The sequence below is a fragment of the Oncorhynchus clarkii genome, chromosome 7, assembly GCF_045791955.1.
Source record: "Oncorhynchus clarkii lewisi isolate Uvic-CL-2024 chromosome 7, UVic_Ocla_1.0, whole genome shotgun sequence".
Classification (NCBI taxonomy): Eukaryota; Metazoa; Chordata; class Actinopteri; order Salmoniformes; family Salmonidae; genus Oncorhynchus; species Oncorhynchus clarkii.
In genome coordinates, this window is record NC_092153.1 from 71,192,427 (window position 1) to 71,210,769 (window position 18,343).

Here is an 18,343-nt window from a genome sequence, read left to right on the forward strand (position 1 = left end):
GAGAAGTGGTCTGTGGTTATCACCTGCAGAACCACTCCTTTATTGGGGGTGTCTTCCTAATTGCCTATAATTTCCACCTGTTGTCTATTCCATTTGCACAACAGCATGTGAAATGTATTGTCAATCAGTGTTGCTTCCTAAGTGGACAGTTTGATTTCACAGAAGTGTGATTGACTTGGAGTTACATTGTGTTGTTTAAGTGTTCCCTTTATTTTTTTTAGCAGTATATAATAAGTACGTATGTGGATACCCCTTCGAATTACTCGATTCAGCTATTTCAGCCCCACCCGTTGCTGACAGCTGTATAAAATCGAGCACACCGCCAGGCAATCTCCATAGGGAAACATTGGCAGTAGAATTACCTTACTGAAGAGCTCAGCGACTTTCAACATGGCACCATCATAGGATGCCACCTTTCCAACAAGTCAGTTTTGTCACATTTCTGCCCTGCCCTAGAGCTGCCCCAGTCAACTGTAAGTGCTGTTATTGTGAAGTGGAAACGTCTAAGAGCAACAACGACTCAGCCACAAAGTGGTAGGCAACCCAAGCTCACAAAACGGGACCGCCGAGCGCTGAAGTGTCTGTTCTCGGTTGCAACACTCACTACAGAGTTCCAAATGGTCCCTGGAAGCAACGTCAGCACAATTAATGTTCTTTGGGAGCTTCATGAAATGGCTAAGCAGCCACATATAAGCTTATGCCAAGCCAGCACCCAATGTCACAGGAAGGCCAAAAAGATCATCAAGGACATCAACCACCCGAACCACTGCCTGTTCATCCCGCTATCATCTAGAAGGTGAGGTCAGTACACGTGCATCAAAGCTGGGACCGAGAGACTGAAAAACAGCTTCTATCAAGACCATCAGACTGTTAAACAGCCATCACTAGCACATTAGAGGCTGCTCCTATAGCCATAGACTAGAAATCACTGGCCACTTTAAGAAAAGGAACACTGGTCACTTTGATAATGTTACATAGCTTGCATTACTCATCTCATATATGTATACTGTATTTTATACTATTCTACTGTATCTTAGTCCATGCCGCTCTGACATTGCTCGTCCATATGTACAGTTGAAGTTGGACGTTTACATACACCTTAGCCAAATACATTTAAACTCAGTTTTTCACAATTCCTGACATTTAATCATTGTAAAAATGCACTGTCTTAGGATCACCACTTTATTTTAAGAACGTGAAATGTCAGAATAATAGCAGAGATAATTATTTATTTCATCACATTCCCAGTGGGTCAGAAGTTTACATACACTCAATTAGTATTTGGTAGCATTGCCTTTACATTGTTTAACTTGGGTCAAACGTTTTGGGTAGCCTTCCACAAGCTTCCCACAATAAGTTGGGTGAATTTTGGCCCATTCCTCCTGACAGAGCTGTTGTAACGGAGTCAGGTTTGTAGGCCTCCTTGTTCGTACGTGCTTTTTCAGTTCTGCCCACAAATTTCCTATAGGATTGAGGTCAGGGCTTTGTGATGGCCACTCCAATACCTTGACTTTGTTGTCCTTAAGCCATTTTGCCACAACTTTGGAAGTATGTTTGGGGTCAATGTCGATTTGGAAGACCCACTTGCGACCAAGCTTTAACTTTAACTGATGTCCTGAGATGTTGCTTTAATATATCCACAATTTTCCCTCCTCATGATGCCATCTATTTTGCGAAGTGCACCAGTCCCTCCTGCAACAAAGCACCGCCACAACATGATGCTGCCACCCCCGTGCTTCACAGTTGAGATGGTGTTCTTCGGCTTGCAAGCCTCCCCCTTTTTCCTCCAAACATAACGATGGTCATTATGGCCAAACAGTTATATTTTTGTTTCAACAGACCAGAGGACATTTCTCCAAATACTACAATCTTTGTCACAAACCTTAGTCTGGCTTTTTTATGGCGGTTTTGGAGCAGTGGCTTCTTCCTTGCTGATAGGACTTGTTTTGCTGTGGATATAGATAATATTGTACCTGTTTCCTCCAGCAGCTTCACAAGGTCCTTTGCTGTTGTTTTGGGATTTAGTTGCACTTTTCGCAAAAATAATTACATCCACAGGTACACCTCCAATTGGCTCAAATTATGTCAATTAGCCTTAGGAAAAATTACTTGTGTCATGCACAAAGTAGATGTCCTAACCGACTAGCCAAAACTATAGTTTGTTAACAAGAAATTTGTGGAGTGGTTGAAAAACGACTTTTAATGACTCCAACCTAAGTGTATGTAAACTTCCGAAACATCAATTACTTTGTCAACGGTTAAATATATCACAATCCACACGAAGGCCGAGCTGAAACCTTGGTGGGGGCATTTTTGGGGTCAAACGTGAAAATGGATTAGCCACATGAAAGTCATACAGTTGAAATGGATAGAAAACAGACAGTAAACAAGACATGGTTCGGTAACCTGATAGGAGGCTTACCTTCCAGCATTCACATAGTCCTTCCTGTGCTGCAGTAGAAAGTCTTTCAGCTTGGTGATGTTAGAGATCTGTCAATACGAATAGAAAATACAGAACATGAACATTTATCAATTTCTTCATGTCTCCTTCTCCATTTGTTGACTACATCACAGTTCCTCTTCATGATTTTGGCCATCATTGTGGACTTTCATTGGTAAGATGTACCTGGAACCCCTTTATTTTTACCAAACCAGTGTAAACATCTAAAGGGCTTATGAGATAACGATGCAGTATCTTGAGAAGTAGGCCTCTCTCTCTCAACGATGTCTCGCACACTATGTCTCGCACAACCAAATGCTGGTAAGAAGTCAGAGGTTGATGGATTTCATTCCTTCACTGGTGGACCAAAGAGTTAATTTCAGGCCTTGCTCACACGTCTCAAGTTAGGCCTAAAATAACACAACTTTGCTTTCATTGACTGACAGGCAAACCTTGTCCATGTGTCTCTCTATCCATTCGGAATGTTTACCAATTACTATTAGTTAACGGCAGGACATACCAAATTCAAACTGGCAATTTCCTTGTTAAATAGTACCAGTAAATAAAATTATACGCTTCTATATAGCTGCCCTGACAGAAAACATTAAAATATGCCTAAAATGTATAATCTGTCAACTATTTATCACAGATAAAATGTCAGAGTAAAGGTGTGCGCAGGAAAACCAGAGGAAACTCGGTGGAATCCAATATTTAATCCTGTAATTCAGGCAACATCGAAAAATACCTAATTGTTCCCCATCTACAGAGTGGAGTGCGAGAAGGACAGAAGTGTGTGTGAGTCCACACACAGCAGGCTCTGTTTGAGAAAAGAAAAAAAAACAGAAAATAATCCAGACAAGCGAAGTATTGAAAATGACACAATGACTTTGACTGTGACAGAAGCCCATGGTGAGTTGGATTGTTTTGGTAAAGCCAAAGCCCACTGTCTTCGGTCCAATCTTTTTCTTCTAGTGACCAAATCACTGTGTTAACAGGGTTTTCTGAGAATATTTTTTTTCTTTTCATACAGAGCTACAATTTGCTTGAAACCCATCTCCTCTCCCAGAAAACAAATAGGCCTAGACGTCTTGTATTTGTATTTATTATGGCTCTCCATTAGTTCCTGCCAAGGCAGCAGCTGCTCTTCCTGGGGTCTGGCAAAATTAAGGCAGTTATACAATTTTAAAAACATTACAATACATTCATTAAAGAATTCAGAACACACTAAGTGTGTGCCCTCAGGCCCATACTCCACTACCACATATCTACAACGCAAAATCCATGTGTACAGTCGTGGCCAAACGTTTTGAGAATGACAAAAAAATTACATTTCCACAAAGTTTGCTGCTTCAGTGTCTTTAGATATTTTTGTCAGATGTTACGGAATATTGAAGTATAATTTGCAAGCATTTCATAAATGTCAAAGGCTTTTATTGACAATTACATGAAGTTGATGCAGAGTCAATATTTGCAGTGTTGACCTTTCTTTTTCAAGACCTCTGCAATCCGCCCTGGCATGCTGTCAATTAACTTCTGGGCCACACTGATGGCAGCCCATTCTTGCATAATCAATGCTTGGAGTTTGTCATATTTGTGGGGTTATGTTTGTCCACCCGCCTCTTGTGGATTGACAACAAGTTCTCAATGGGATTAAGGTCTTTTTAAGTTTTCTGGCCATGGACCCAAAATATCGATGTTTTGCTCCCCGAGCCACTTAGTTATCACTTCTGCCTTATGGCAAGGTGCTCCACCATGCTGGGAGAGGCGTTGTTCATCGCCAAACTGTTCCTGGATGGTTGTGAGAAGTTGCTCTCTGAGGATGTGTGGGTACCATTCTTTATTCATGGCTGTATTCTTACGCAAAATTGTGAATGAGCCCACTCCCTTGGCTGAGAAGCAACCCCACACGTGAATGGTCTCAGGATGCTGTACTGTTGGCATGACACAGGACTGATGGTAGCGCTCACCTTGTCTTCTCCGGACAAGCTTTTTTCCGGATGCCCCAAACAATCGGATTGGGGATTTACCAGAGAAAATGTCTTTATCCCAGTCCTCAGCAGTCCAATCCCTGTACCTTTTGCAGAATATCAGTCTGTCCCTGATGTTTTTCCTGGAGAGAAGTGGCTTCTTTGCTGCCATTCTTGACACCAGGCCATCCTCCAAAAGTCTTCGCTGCCATTCCTGAACAAGCTCTGTACTGGTGGTGCCCCGATCCTGCAGCTGAATCAACTTTAGGAGACGGTCCTGGCCCTTGCTGGACTTTCTTGGAAGCCCTGAAGCCTTTTTCACAACAATTGAACCGGTCTCCTTGAAGTTCTTGATGATCCGATAAATGGTTGATTTAGGTGCAATCTTACTGGCAGCAATATCCTTGCCTGTGAAGCCCTTTTTGTGCAAAGCAATGATGACGGCACATGTTTCCTTGCAGGTAACCATGGTTGACAGAGGAAGGACAATGATTCCAAGCACCACCCTTCTTTTGAAGCTTCCAGTCTGTTATTCGAACTCAATCAGCATGTCAGAGTGATCTCCAGCCTTGTCCACGTCAACACTCACACCTGTGCTAATGAGAGAATCACTGACATGATGTCAGCTGGTCCTTTTGTGGCAGGGTTGAAATGCAGTGGACATGTTTTTTGGGGATTCAGTTCATTTGCATGGCAAAGAGGGACTTTGCAATTAATTGCAATTCATCTGATCACTCTTCATAACATTCTGGAGTATATGCAAATTAACATCATATAAACTGAGACAGCAGACTTTGTGAAAATTTATATTTGTGTCATTCTCAACTTTTGTCCATGACTGTACATGTGTGTATAGTGCATATGTTATCATGTGTGTGTATTCATGTGCCTATGTTACTTCACAGTCCTCACTGTTCCATAAGGTGTATTTTTACCTGCTTTTTAAATCTGATTCTACTGCTTGCATCAGTTAGCTGATGTGGAATAGAATTCCATGTAGTCATGGCTCTTTGTAGTACTCTGCACTTCCCATAGTCTGTTCTGGACTTGGGGACTGTGAAGAGAGCTCTGGTGGCATGTCTTGTGGGGTATGCATGGGTGTACCTTCAGCTTGTCAACACCTCTTATAAAAACAAATAATGATGAAGTCAATCGCTCTTCCACTTCCACTTTGAGCCATAATGTTAGCTCTCCATGTACTTTTAAGGGCCAGCCGTGCTGCCCTGTTCTAAGCCAACTGCAATTTCCAAAGTCCCTCTTTGTTGCCCCTGACCACACTACTGAACAGTAGTACAGGTGCGACAAAACCAAGGCCTGTAGGACCTGCCTCGTTGATAGTGTTAAGGCAGAGCAGCGCTTTATTATGGACAGACGTCTCCCCATCTTAGCTACTGTTGTAGCAATATGTTTTGACCATGGCAGTTTACAATCCAGGGTTACTCCAAGCAGTTTAGACAGTTTAGTCTTAAGGTGTGACATTGCTTCAGAGTAATTAGAATCAAGCAGGTTTAAGGGATCAAATGTTATTTGTTATTTAGAGTACATGTGCTTGTAAAAGGATTGAGTGAAGCGAAACATTCCCATGGTTGAAAGGCGTGTGTTGTCTGTCTACTGTCTGGGCATCTCCAACCGTCAAAGGCATGAGTGTTTGTTGTTTTTCCAATTCTCCTAGGCACTTTCACTATTTTTCCTCACAGCTATAATCCCATAACATGCTAATTATTGTAAATAAAAATACAATTCTAGTCAAGGTTTATTGGTCGCGTACACAGATTTGCAAATCCCGCAAGTGCAGCGAAATGCTTGTGTTTCCAGCTCCAACAGCGCAATAATAATACCTAGCATTTTTTTAAAACAATACACACATAGTAGACCTACAATCCAGGGTCACTAGACCACTGGTGTGCTACTTGAAATCTACTTCAAATCAAAATCAAAATGACAAATATCATATTCTTAAATTCCATACAAGCCAACATGTCTCTGCTTTGCAACACCTCACCAGCATGTGGCAGTAGGTCCCTAGTGTAAGAGCCCCACTAGCTCTCAGGAGAGAACAGAGAGAAGATGCTGCTGGTTTGGAAGGGGGGGAGGTGATACATCCCCTTTGTGTATACATTTAGGTTCAGAGGTGCAGTTTAAAAGTTTTTAAAAAAATACAGATAAGAATAAGAAATAAAAGGAACAAGTAATTAAAGAACAGCAGTAAAATAACAATAGCGAGACTATATACTGCGGGGTACCGGTACAGAGTCAATGTGCGGGGGCTCCAGTTAGTTGAGGTAAAATGTACAGTTGAAGTTGGAAGTTTACGTACACTTAGGTTGGAGTCATTAAAACTTGTTTTTCAACCACTTAACACATTTCTTGTCAACAAACTATAGTTTTGGCAAGTCAGTTAGGACATCTACTTTGTGCATGACACAAGTCATTTTTCCAACAATTGTTTACAGACAGATAATTTCATTTATAATTCACTGTATCATAATTCCAGTGGGTCAGAAGATTACATACCCTAAGTTGACTGTGCCTTTAAACAGCTTGGAAAATTCCAGAAAATTATGTCATGGCTTTAGAAGCTTCTGATAGGCTAATTGTCATAATTTGGGTCAATTGGAGATGTACCTGTGGATATATTTCAAGGCCTACCTTCAAACTCAGTGCCTCTTTGCTTGACATCATGGGAAAATCAAAAGAAATCAGCCAAGACCTCAGGAAAAAGATTGTAGAACTCCACAAGTCTGGTTCATCCTTGGGAGAAATTTCCGAACACCTGAAGGTACAACGTTCATCTGTACAAACAATAGTACGCAAGTATAAACACCATTGGACCACGCAACCGTCATACCGCTCAGGAAGGAGACGCGTTCTGTCTCCTAGAGATGAACGTACTATTGTGTGAAACGTGCAAATCATTCCCAGGACAACAGCAAAGGACCTTGTGAAGATGCTGGAGGAAACAGGTACAAAAGTATCTATATCCACAGTAAAACGAGTTGTATAATCGACATAACCTGAAAGGCCGCTCAGCAAGGACGAAGCCACTGCCTCAAAACCGCCATAAAAAAGCCAGACTACAGTTTGCAACTGCACATGGGGAAAAATATCATACTTTTTGGAAAAATTTTCTCTGGTCTGATGAAAAAAAAAGTCGAACTGTTTGGCCATAATGACCATCGTTATGTTTGGTGGAAAAAGGGGGAGGCTTGCAAGCCGAAGAACATCATCCCAACCGTGAAGCACGGGGGTGGCAGCATCATGTTGTCGTGTTGCTTTGCTGCAGGAGGGACTGGTGCACTTCACAAAATAGATGGCTTCATGAGGATGGAAACCTATGTGATATATTGAAGCAACATCTCAAGACATGAATTTAAAGCTTGGTCACAAATGGGTCTTCCAAATGGACAATGACCCCTAGCATACTTCCAAAGTTGTGGCAAAATGGCAACTAAGTCAAGGTACTGGAGTGGCCATCACAAAGCCCTGACCTCAATCCCGTAGAAAATGTTTGGGCAGAACAGAAAAGGTGTGTGTGTGCAAGGAGGCCTACAAACCTGACTCAGTTACAACAGCTCTGTCAGGAGGAATGTGCCAAAATTCACCCAACTTATTGTGGAAAGCTTGTGGAAGGCTATCCGAAACGTTTGACCCAAGTTAAACAATTTAAATTCTGACCCACTGGGAATGTGATGAAAGAAATGAAAGCTGAAATAAATCTCTACTATTATTCTGACATTTCACATTCTTAAAATAAAGTGGTGATCCTAACTGACCTAAGACAGGGCATTTTTCCTAGGATTAAATGTCAGAAATTGTGAAAAACCGATTTTAAATGTATTTGGCTAAGGTGGATGTAAACTTCCGACTTCAACTGTACATGTAGGTAGCGTTATTAAAGTGACAATGCATAGATGAGAACAACAGAGATTAGCAGAAGTGTAAGGGGGGGAGGGGGGGGGCAATGCAAATACTCTGGGTAGCCATTTGAATAGAGTCTTATGGCTTGGGGGTAGAAGCTGTTTTAGAAGCCTCTTGGACCTAAACTTGGTGCTGCTTGCCGTGCGATAGCAGAGAGAACAGTCTATGACTAGGGTGTCTGGAATATTTGACCATTTTTAGGGCCTTCCTCTGACACCGCCTGGTATAGAGGTCTCGGATGGCAGGAAGCTTTTCCCCAGTGATGTACTGGGCCGTTCGCACTACCCTCTGTAGTGCCTTGCGGTTGGAGGCTGAGCAGTTGCCATACCAGGCAGTGATGCAGCTGTAGAACCTTTTGAGGATCTGAGGACCAATGCCAAATCTTTTCAGTCTCCTGAGGGGGAATAGGTTTGTGGATCTTATCCTTGTTGTTCTTTTCAGCTCCAATGGGGAATCCACAAAATCCCTGTGGGAAACTGGCAGAGAACTTTTCCGTACAACAATGTCTATGGAAAACTTTCACATTATTTCCAGGCTTTGATAACCAAGACACCAGACGAGCTCGGCGGCAGAGAGACAAGCTAACTGCAATCAGGTCAGTGTGGGACAAGTGGGTGGACCGCCTTCCCCTGTCTTACAACCCTGGGCCCAACGTTACGGTTGATGAACAGCTTATACCATTTAGGGGTCGCTGCCCCTTCAGGCAGTACATGCTCACAAAATACGAAACCAAGATCTGGGGTGCCTGTGATGCAGCTTCATCATATGCATGGAACTTGCAAGTGTATAGGGGGAAACCAGATGGAGGAGCCCCTGAGAAGAACAAAGGAATGTGGGTTGCCCTGGATGTGATACAGGGACTCCGTGGCTACATCATCACATACGATAACTTTTATACATTGCATAAGCTGGGGCATAAGCTGGGACAGGAGCTCCTCAAGAGGAAGCTGACGATGGTAGGAACAGTACAAAAAAACAAGCCAGAGCTCCCACCTCAGCTGTTGAATACACAGAACAGGACTATCAATTCCTCTAAGTTTCTGTTCACGGCCGACACGTCCCTTGTCCAACGTGCCAAAAAAAGGCAAAAATGGGGTACTCATGAGTATGCTGCATAGGGATGTGAAAATCTGTGGCCGGGAACATCAAAAACCAGAAATCATAATGGATTGCAATGCCACAAAAGGAGGGGTGGATATTTAGACAAGCTGGTGACTGGCTACAGCTGCAAAAGAAGAATGCTTAGCTGGCCACTTGTGATATTCTTCAACTTTTTGGACAGCTCGGGATACAACGTTTGACATCTGGATGGTGTTGAACCCAGAATGGAACAGAGGGAAGCTCCAGAGGAGACCGCTCTTTGTCGAGGAGCTGGGCAAGGCATTGGTAAGACCTCAAATCCAGAAGAGGCAACATATCCCAAGAACCCCAGCTTCTGCAGCCATCGTGAAGAGAATTCAGGAGGAGGATGCTGGTTCCGCATTCGCCAGACCCACAGTACCAACAACTCCAATTACGGAAGTAAGTGTGAGTGATGTTGTTGCATGTGTTTGTATGACTCTTCTACCTTGGCCTGCTGTAACTATATGTGAGTGAGTGAGATGTTAGTAAAATTCCTGAACTAAGTGTTTTCATTAGGGATGCACGATATATTGATGAACATATCGGAATCGGACGATATTAGCTAAAAATGCCGTTATCAGTATCGGCCCGATGTCTAGCTTAACGCCGATGTGCAATACCGATGTCAAAGCTGACGTGCATACCTATTAACGTAGGTACATGACGTAATGGCGCCACGTAAAATTTTGCGCAACACAGCATTCCTAACCTAGCCCACAATGTCTGCTGTATGGATCGAGCAGTCAACAGGTCGAGTAGTCATTTGGAAGAGTAAGAACATTTCAGCGAGACAACTCAAAAGGCGAAATCCACTAAAGCTAAGATAATGGAATTCATTGCCCTTGACAATTAACCATTCTCTGTCATGGGTGATGTTGGATTTCGCCGACTATTTTTCAGACGTTGCCCTACTGGAGTTACACAGTAATAGCGTCACTGCTATTAGCTTCACGACATACTATGGACCTCTGTTTGGGTCTTTGCGTGTCAAAAAAGATACACATCAAATAACACTATTTGACCCGTTAAATATTTTAATTAGACAAGTCAAATAACACAGTTCTATTATAGAATATTGTGTGTTCTGAATTTGCACGTGCAAGCCAAGCGCCACCACTACTATCAGTAGCACTGTCGCCCGCAATGTCTGGGGTAGCTAGCTTTAGCTTGGTACCTAGCTAGCACCAATACAACCAGCCGGAAAACAATAACCAGTAGAAACTGCAGTCATTTTCATTATTCTTAGCAATGATTTAGGAATCTTGTGAGTAAGTATTAGCTAGGTAGCCACTTGTTGTTCGCCTATTGAAATTGAACTTCAGTTCATGAAAATAAATAGCTAGCCAGCAACTTAGCTTTGGGCAACAAGGTTAACGTTATAAGCAGCCAGCTAGCTTTATCTGGCTAGTGAGGCTCGACCGGACCGGGTTATGTGTTGTGAAGCTAGCCACAATAAGGATTAGGCACAATAGTGGAATTTGTGGTTACCTTCAAAATAAAAGTACCTCTTTAAAAGTGATGCAGAAGGTTACAATTGATGGAATCATGCCATATTTATAGTAGATAAATGTTAAACAAGGTTGGAATGTGAAACAATGAAATGGGGTATCAGGCTACTCGGTGACACCCACAAAACACGACTGTGTAGAGTTTATGCAAATATTAGCATTGTAGCTCTTAGCGCGGGACTGTGACTGTGTGAAATCACCTCCCCAGTCAGCCTATTGTGTGTACGTAAAAAATGTATGAACTTGTTAAATTATTATGTGCAGTCATATTCAGGTCCTGATAGGTCAACACGCTTATTTGACGTGTATCTTTTTTGACACGCAAAGACCAAAAGCACAGCAAGTAAATACGTAAATGCCATACGTAAATGGACATACGTAAATGCCAACAAAATATTTATTTTGGTCTGTGTGTTGTGTGTAACATTTATTTAACTAGGCAAGTCAGTTATGAACATATTCTTATTTACAATGACAGGGCAAACCCGGACGACGCTGGGGTGATTCCATTTGCTTTTTGGCTGTTTAGACTGCAGGACAAATTATAGATTTGAATCGAATAGGCAACAAAATACTATTTTAGGCACTGCCACTGTGAACAAGGTTTTAGAGTCTAGGGCTGTATTTATGTATCATGTCGTTTTTGTATACATGACATGCCAACTATGTGTTATGGCTGGCAATAAATCTGTTTGCGCTTTGTCAACAATTTTATGGTCATTTCCGATTGAATGCGGTAGCATAGCTTTTTCTCCACGAATGCAGTAGCATAGCCTTTAAAAGCTGCACTATCGACAGGGTTATGTGGATTGAATCCCGGCCTAGTGTATGTTTTCCAACTTAGATCTTTGCTGTGTCTTGCTAGTTTCGCCGATGTAGTTTGAATTTGAGAGTTTGTGTTTTGTTAATAAAATAATCTCTCATTTGGGAGACAGTTTCATCAGTTTTCATTTCCAGTTTCAAAATGTAAATCCAGCACCTTCTCATGGACAGTTTATACAGTCATCAACATTCATATTCATATGGAGACTTCCTATGGGGTGTGTGTTATTTCCATCTCTCCTCCATCTTCTCTGTTAAACATTTTAAATAATTTCCTCATGTAGCCTTCAGGCCATGTAAACCTACACAGCATCATCCAGTATTTGTCAGTGGAGAGCAGATCCCATTGTCTCAAACTCCTGATAGTTTTCACAGCTCAACAATCCCCTTACATTCTTTATGGTGTGTGAAACATCCGCTGCGTCTATGTGTGTGTCTGTTAACTATTTAACTGTACTAGACTGCTTAAAAGGAGTCTAGTACAGTTTTTTGGCATGGAAAATATCAGATATCGGTATCGGCCAAAAATGTAATATCGGTGGATCACTAGTTTACATCATTCTAGATTGCAACCGGTAGCAACAAGAAGAAGCGCTGCCATGTGGGTGGAACCAAGAAGAACAGGAAGACAACAGTACACATGCATCAAGTGCAAGAAATACATTTGCAACACACACACAGTAAAACTCTGTCCCTCATGTGGTGTGTAGACCAGCCCCCATTTGTTTACAATGGGGCTCATTTATTATTTCCATAAAGTACTGTATGTAAAATGTGTCCTTCCAATTTGTTCAGTTCAAAGCAAAAAACATCTATAGCGATGAAAAACGTGTTTCATTTATATTTGTTCAAGATACATGATTTATACCACCCACGTCTTAGATTGTTTACAAAAATAATTACATTTAAAAAAAATGAATAGCGCTTTTATTGATAAATGTGATCTAGCAGAGGTAAATGGCAAATATTAACCATGTATGCTGTCTATATTGCTTATAATTTATATAAGGGTCAAAGACGAGATGTGTAAATTTGGTGTCCAAAGACCATTCATTTAACATAGAAAAATAAATATAATATTAAATCACTCAACTCTTACCCCCTTTTTGACCCAGAAATACCTGTGAATCAAACTATTAAATTACGGGAGTTATTAAGCTCTAAAAGTGTCAAAATGTCCTTCAGTGTAACTGTCCGGGTAAAAATTCTAATAACAAATAATTGTTTTTAAAATGTAGAAATTCATCCTAAAAATATAAATGAACACCCATGGCATAATTGTGTTAGTGTTTGCAACAATATATAGAATAATGGGCAACATATACTGTATCGAAAAAATATTTAAAATTGAATAACTTTTGTCCGGACATTTTCACTTCATCAAGGTCATTCAGTATAACAAAGGTACAAATCTATTTTAAAGCATATCGCATGATAATCAGCCTTCAGCTGATTGTGCCTTCAGCACAAAAAAAAAGTTTAATGTTATACCACAATGTCACCCGTTATGCTGAATGACAGTAGATTTGTTATCCCATGTTCTCACTAGTTTACAACATTTAATCATGCAATTCAAATGTACTTGTTGTATGAATACTCAATATCATCATTTTAAAACTATCTTATGGCATTTTAAGGTATTACAAGGCACATTATCTTTATACTGTAGATGTCGTTGTTTAATAAGAAGTGGCTGCACGGCACAGGCAAAAGATCAACGCAGATCCAGTTGCTAGGGAGGAAAGACTAGCCAGAAATAAAGCAAGGTATTGTTTTCATGGTTTTATGCTACTGTCGGCAACAGAATAGGATATAAAGCTGGGTGGATAACGCTTAACATTAAGTTGCACTATTACGCTGTAGTTAATGTTTTATTGCACTGCAGTTAAGGTATAATTGATATCTTATATTAGTTCATATAATATCAAACACAAATATTGGATTAAAATGGATTATGAATTATATTAGTTAATAGCTGCTTCACAATTGGGGCACTTTATAAAAAAATCGAGACTGTATAAGTTTGAATTGAAGTAGTTTGATGGGCATTTTATGTAGGTATCTTGAAATTGCATTTGTGTACCTGCATTGAATAGAAATGTACCAGTTAGTTTAACAATGCATAAATTACAACATTAACAATCATGTAATAACCATGTAATAATGCAACTAAATGCAACGTAAAGCAGGCTCAAATTATAGTAAAGTGATCATTATTAACATTAGCAATGAAATAGAAACAAAACATGTTTGAGAGAGAAAGGAAGAGGGAGTTGATTTAAATTTTAAACGTTGATTAAGTGTTATTGTATAGCCTACTATTAATAGACTACTAAACATTTAATGGATGCGAATCCTATTCTGTGCCAGTGTCATAATTTGCCATCAGAGAAGGAAGAATGATGTCACTCGTGATCATCCACCAATCCATACAATGACATAATTTGATGCTGAAAAAAAATAGGGGGGAAAAAATTGAGATTAAATCAGAGGAGCTGTGAAAAAAAATCGAACAAATAAATGTGGTGATGAATTTAACTCCAGCATCCACTGAAGGAAACTCAGCAGCCCCCTGAACAACTTCTACAAGTACAACATGAACCTGTGCCTCCAGAGCTGGAGCAACCATCGGAATCCTTGACTCCAAGGAGCAATCCCTTGAGACTCAATCTCAAACACTGGAGCAACCACTTGCTTCCTCCATTCCAGAAAAAGTTTTTAAAAAAGGTATCAAAGCATTGCAAGTGGCTGCAAAAGGAAAAAGGAGAACTAAAGAAGAAAATTCTCCAACTGGAAATGCAACTAAAACAATCACAACAAAAAAAGCGACAAATTCCGAAAGGCATGCAAAGGTCAAATAAATTCAAATGCAATCTAAGTGAAAAATCAGGCCACGGGGGAAAAATAAAATGTCTTTAGTGAGGAAAACACAGGTCATTGCATTTCTCAGTAGAGATGAAAATAGTCACCTTCTCTCAGGGAAGAAAGACACTGTCACGCAAAACAAGAAGGTTTAGAGGCGCATACTCATTAAATCTCTACAAGAACTCTATGCAGAGTACAATTCAGAGGTAGATGGGACACTCGCTGTCATACAGAACAGTTTTTACGACTGCGGCTGTGTATATTTATATTGTATGTATGTATGTATGTATGTATGTATGTATGTATGTATGTATGTATGTATGTATGTATGTATGCATGTATGTATATACACAAACACATATATAAACACACACACACATATATACATACATATATATATATATATATATATATATATATATATATACATACATATATATATATATATATATATATATATACATATATATATATATATATATATATATATATATATATAAACACACACACACACACACACACACACACACACACGATTGAAAATGATGCAGACAACTATATTGATGGAAGCTACAATATATCTGCAATATTAAAGTTGATATACTCCCCAATTGTATTTTATATATATATATTATTTATTTATTTCTAAAACAGCATCTTGTTTAGCTGGGACTTTTTTTTTTACCCCCTTTGAACAAACCTACATCACTTGGGGGCAAAAACAAGTAATGTGTTCACTTGATGAAAAAAGCCTCAGTTTTATCCTATTCAAGGCAGCTACCTCTCTCTCGGTCTGTCCTGACTCCCATAGATGCAAACAGTAATTTCATGTTGAAGATTTACTGAGAAAGAAAGAAATTGAGACCACAGACTTCCCGCCAGATCATCCTCTACCCCTCCAATTATTTTTAGCCAGCCTTTTATTTTGAAGTTAGATGGAAAACATGACTGGAATGTGGTGTTTGTTGGGTATTTGAGCAACCCTTATGTTTGGTGTCGTTGCACTTAAGGGATTCATTAACAAAACACTTAGATGAAGGAACACATTCTTCTCTTCTTATGCCTGTGTATATTATGCACATTTTTGGTAAACAGTAGAACAGACTTAGCGTGTACCAATGTACAGTAGGCTACCCAAACATAATGTTAACTGGTCACCATCTGTATTTAAGGCTATCCTATTTAAAAAATAAAATTGTTCACAGGATTTAATGGTTATTATGTCTTTGTGAAAGAGACAGGCATTTAAGTCTTGAAACCTTTTACAGTTGTTTTAAGAAATGTCACTTTTCCTCTTGAGGTTTGTTCTGTTTTCCCTGAGCATGAGTGGATGTTTGACAGTTTGTGATTATTAAGGAAATGTTTCTGCCGATTTTAATACAGATATGCAAAATGATAGCGGAATTGATCATGTTTGAGTAATCAATTATCCTTTAGATAACAGTCTTATGTGGCCTATGCCTATTTGTCAAGGAAAGAGTATTCATTACAGAATGCCGTTATGGCTCATATCAATCAGAATTTTGCCTTTAAAGCCTGTCTCTCTGAAGCAGTACAGTACTTTTGTTAGAATTAAACTGTTTAGTTTGCAGAGTATCTGGATTCTGTCTTGCTACCCTTAAGTTTGACACTAGTCTACAGACAGTGTTTGTGCATTTGTCTCCATATTTTACACTTTGTTCTTTTCATTTTTGCAAACAGGGGAAATCCCTTTTTTGAAACATCTTTGGGAATTTGCCTGGCTTTAATGCGAAAAGAGAGCGGAGATGAACCCAAATGGTTTAGCAGGACATTCAGCTCAGGTAAATCCCCTCAAATCACAACCTGGTGGTGAGAGAATGATTCGCAGTTAAAAAATAAAAAATACCATTTAACCTTTATTTAACTAGGCAAGTCAGTTAAGAACAAATTCTTATTTACAATGACGGCCTAGGAACAGTGGGTTAACTGCCTTGTTCAGGGGCAGAACAACAGATTTTTAACTTGTCAGCTTTGGGATTCGATCTAGCAACCTTTCGGTTACTGGCCCAACGTTCTAATCACTGCGTGTGTTTGTGAAAGAGATAGAGAAAGAAAGAGAAAACGAAAGAGAGATAGTTTGGGGGACAGACAGAAGAAGACTAGTGAGACTACAAAACAATTGACAGCTGATGCAGATTCAGGACAGCTGATGCAGGTCCATCGATCCATGGCAGCCGATGCAGGTTCATTGATCATCATGACAGCCGATGCAGGTTCATTGATCATCATGACAGCCGATGCAGGTTCATTGATCATCATGACAGCCGATGCAGGTTCATTGATCATCATGACAGCCGATGCAGGTTCATTGATCATCATGACAGCCGATGCAGGTTCATTGATCATCATGACAGCCGATGCAGGTTCATTGATCATCATGACAGCCGATGCAGGTTCATTGATCATCATGACAGCCTATGCAGGTTCATTGATCATCATGACAGCCGATGCAGGTTCATTGATCATCATGACAGCCGATGCAGGTTCATTGATCATCATGACAGCCGATGCAGGTTCATTGATCATCATGACAGCCGATGCAGGTTCATTGATCATCATGACAGCCGATGCAGGTTCATTGATCATCATGACAGCCGATGCAGGTTCATGGCAATTATTGTGGGGTGACTTGTGAAAACTTGGTCTGTGTCAACTGGAAGAAATGGGGTGAAGAGATGTATTTACTGCTCAAATTAGGATTCTCATGTAAAAGGGCCAATAAATATAGCCTAGGCTATGGTTTTCTAATTTCAGAGCAGCTAAATTCCACCAGAGCATCACATTTACGGTGCTGTAGAAGCACTTAAACTTTCTGACAGAATCCAAAGTTATTCTGTTCAAGAGCCCGAGGTTCTCCAATAGGAGAGACGTTCACAGCTCACTGCAAACCCAAAACACTAAGCTAAAAAAGACCAGAGTTTTCCAAATGTAACTCAATGTTTTGAGAATTTAACAGATTATCATTTCCATTTCAAATTTGCCATATGAGGTCACCCCCTGCCTCGCTCAAGTTTAGCAATAATGCATACTTCTAAGCACTGGCTGATCGCCGCACTTTTTGGAGATTCAAAGAAAACTGTTTTGGAACAGCACTGCTGAAGGCACGGTGAGTAGCCAAAGGCTATTTTTCTACACACAATTTAACAATTTTGGGGTGACCTCCATTTAAACTGGAGAAGGCCAGCCTACTGTGAAGACCAGGAGGAGAGCGGTGAAACTGAGATCACAGTGCCCACAACAAGGTAAAATATTTCCCCCCCCAACCACCGCACCCTGCACACACTAACCCTCTTACTAGTCCATAGAGCCTTTTGCTTCACCTTCTTCAAAAAGTTCACTTTCCACAAAGGGTAAAGTTTTTAATGAAAAAAGCAATCTATACACATTACTTTATATTTGTTTACTTTTGAACTTTTTTTGCTATCTGTTTAGTGAAGTGTCACTGAAAACTGAGAAGGCAGTACATGTGTTGGGAGGGCGGCCACATCTGTTCAGCATTAGGAACCGGCCATCAACATTGTTACTGGGGACCTAATTTAATATTTTCTCTTTTTTGATCTTCCACCTTTAATCACTGGCTCTTGGGAGGATCGGCTTTCCTCAAGAAATTGTTAGAAAGCAGAAAGAAAAATGTTATTGCAGCATGTTTATGGAATCAAACATGCGAAGAGAGGGCTCGC

The 18,343-nt window shown here is 40.2% G+C and overlaps 1 protein-coding gene across 2 annotated transcripts in view; it reads right to left on the reverse strand.

The window, feature by feature from the left end:
• LOC139413797 (syntaxin-18-like) overlaps positions 1 to 18,343 on the reverse strand; it is a 39,199-nt gene that overhangs the window by 8,160 nt on the left and 12,696 nt on the right. Inside the window, exon 2 of one of the 2 annotated variants that reach the window (XM_071161563.1) lies at positions 2,423 to 2,490. The exons of the other annotated variant lie outside the window; for it this stretch is intronic. Coding sequence (XP_071017664.1) covers positions 2,423 to 2,490 — 68 coding nt within the window. The remainder of the gene's footprint in view (positions 1 to 2,422; positions 2,491 to 18,343) is intronic. 2 annotated transcript variants of the gene reach the window in all.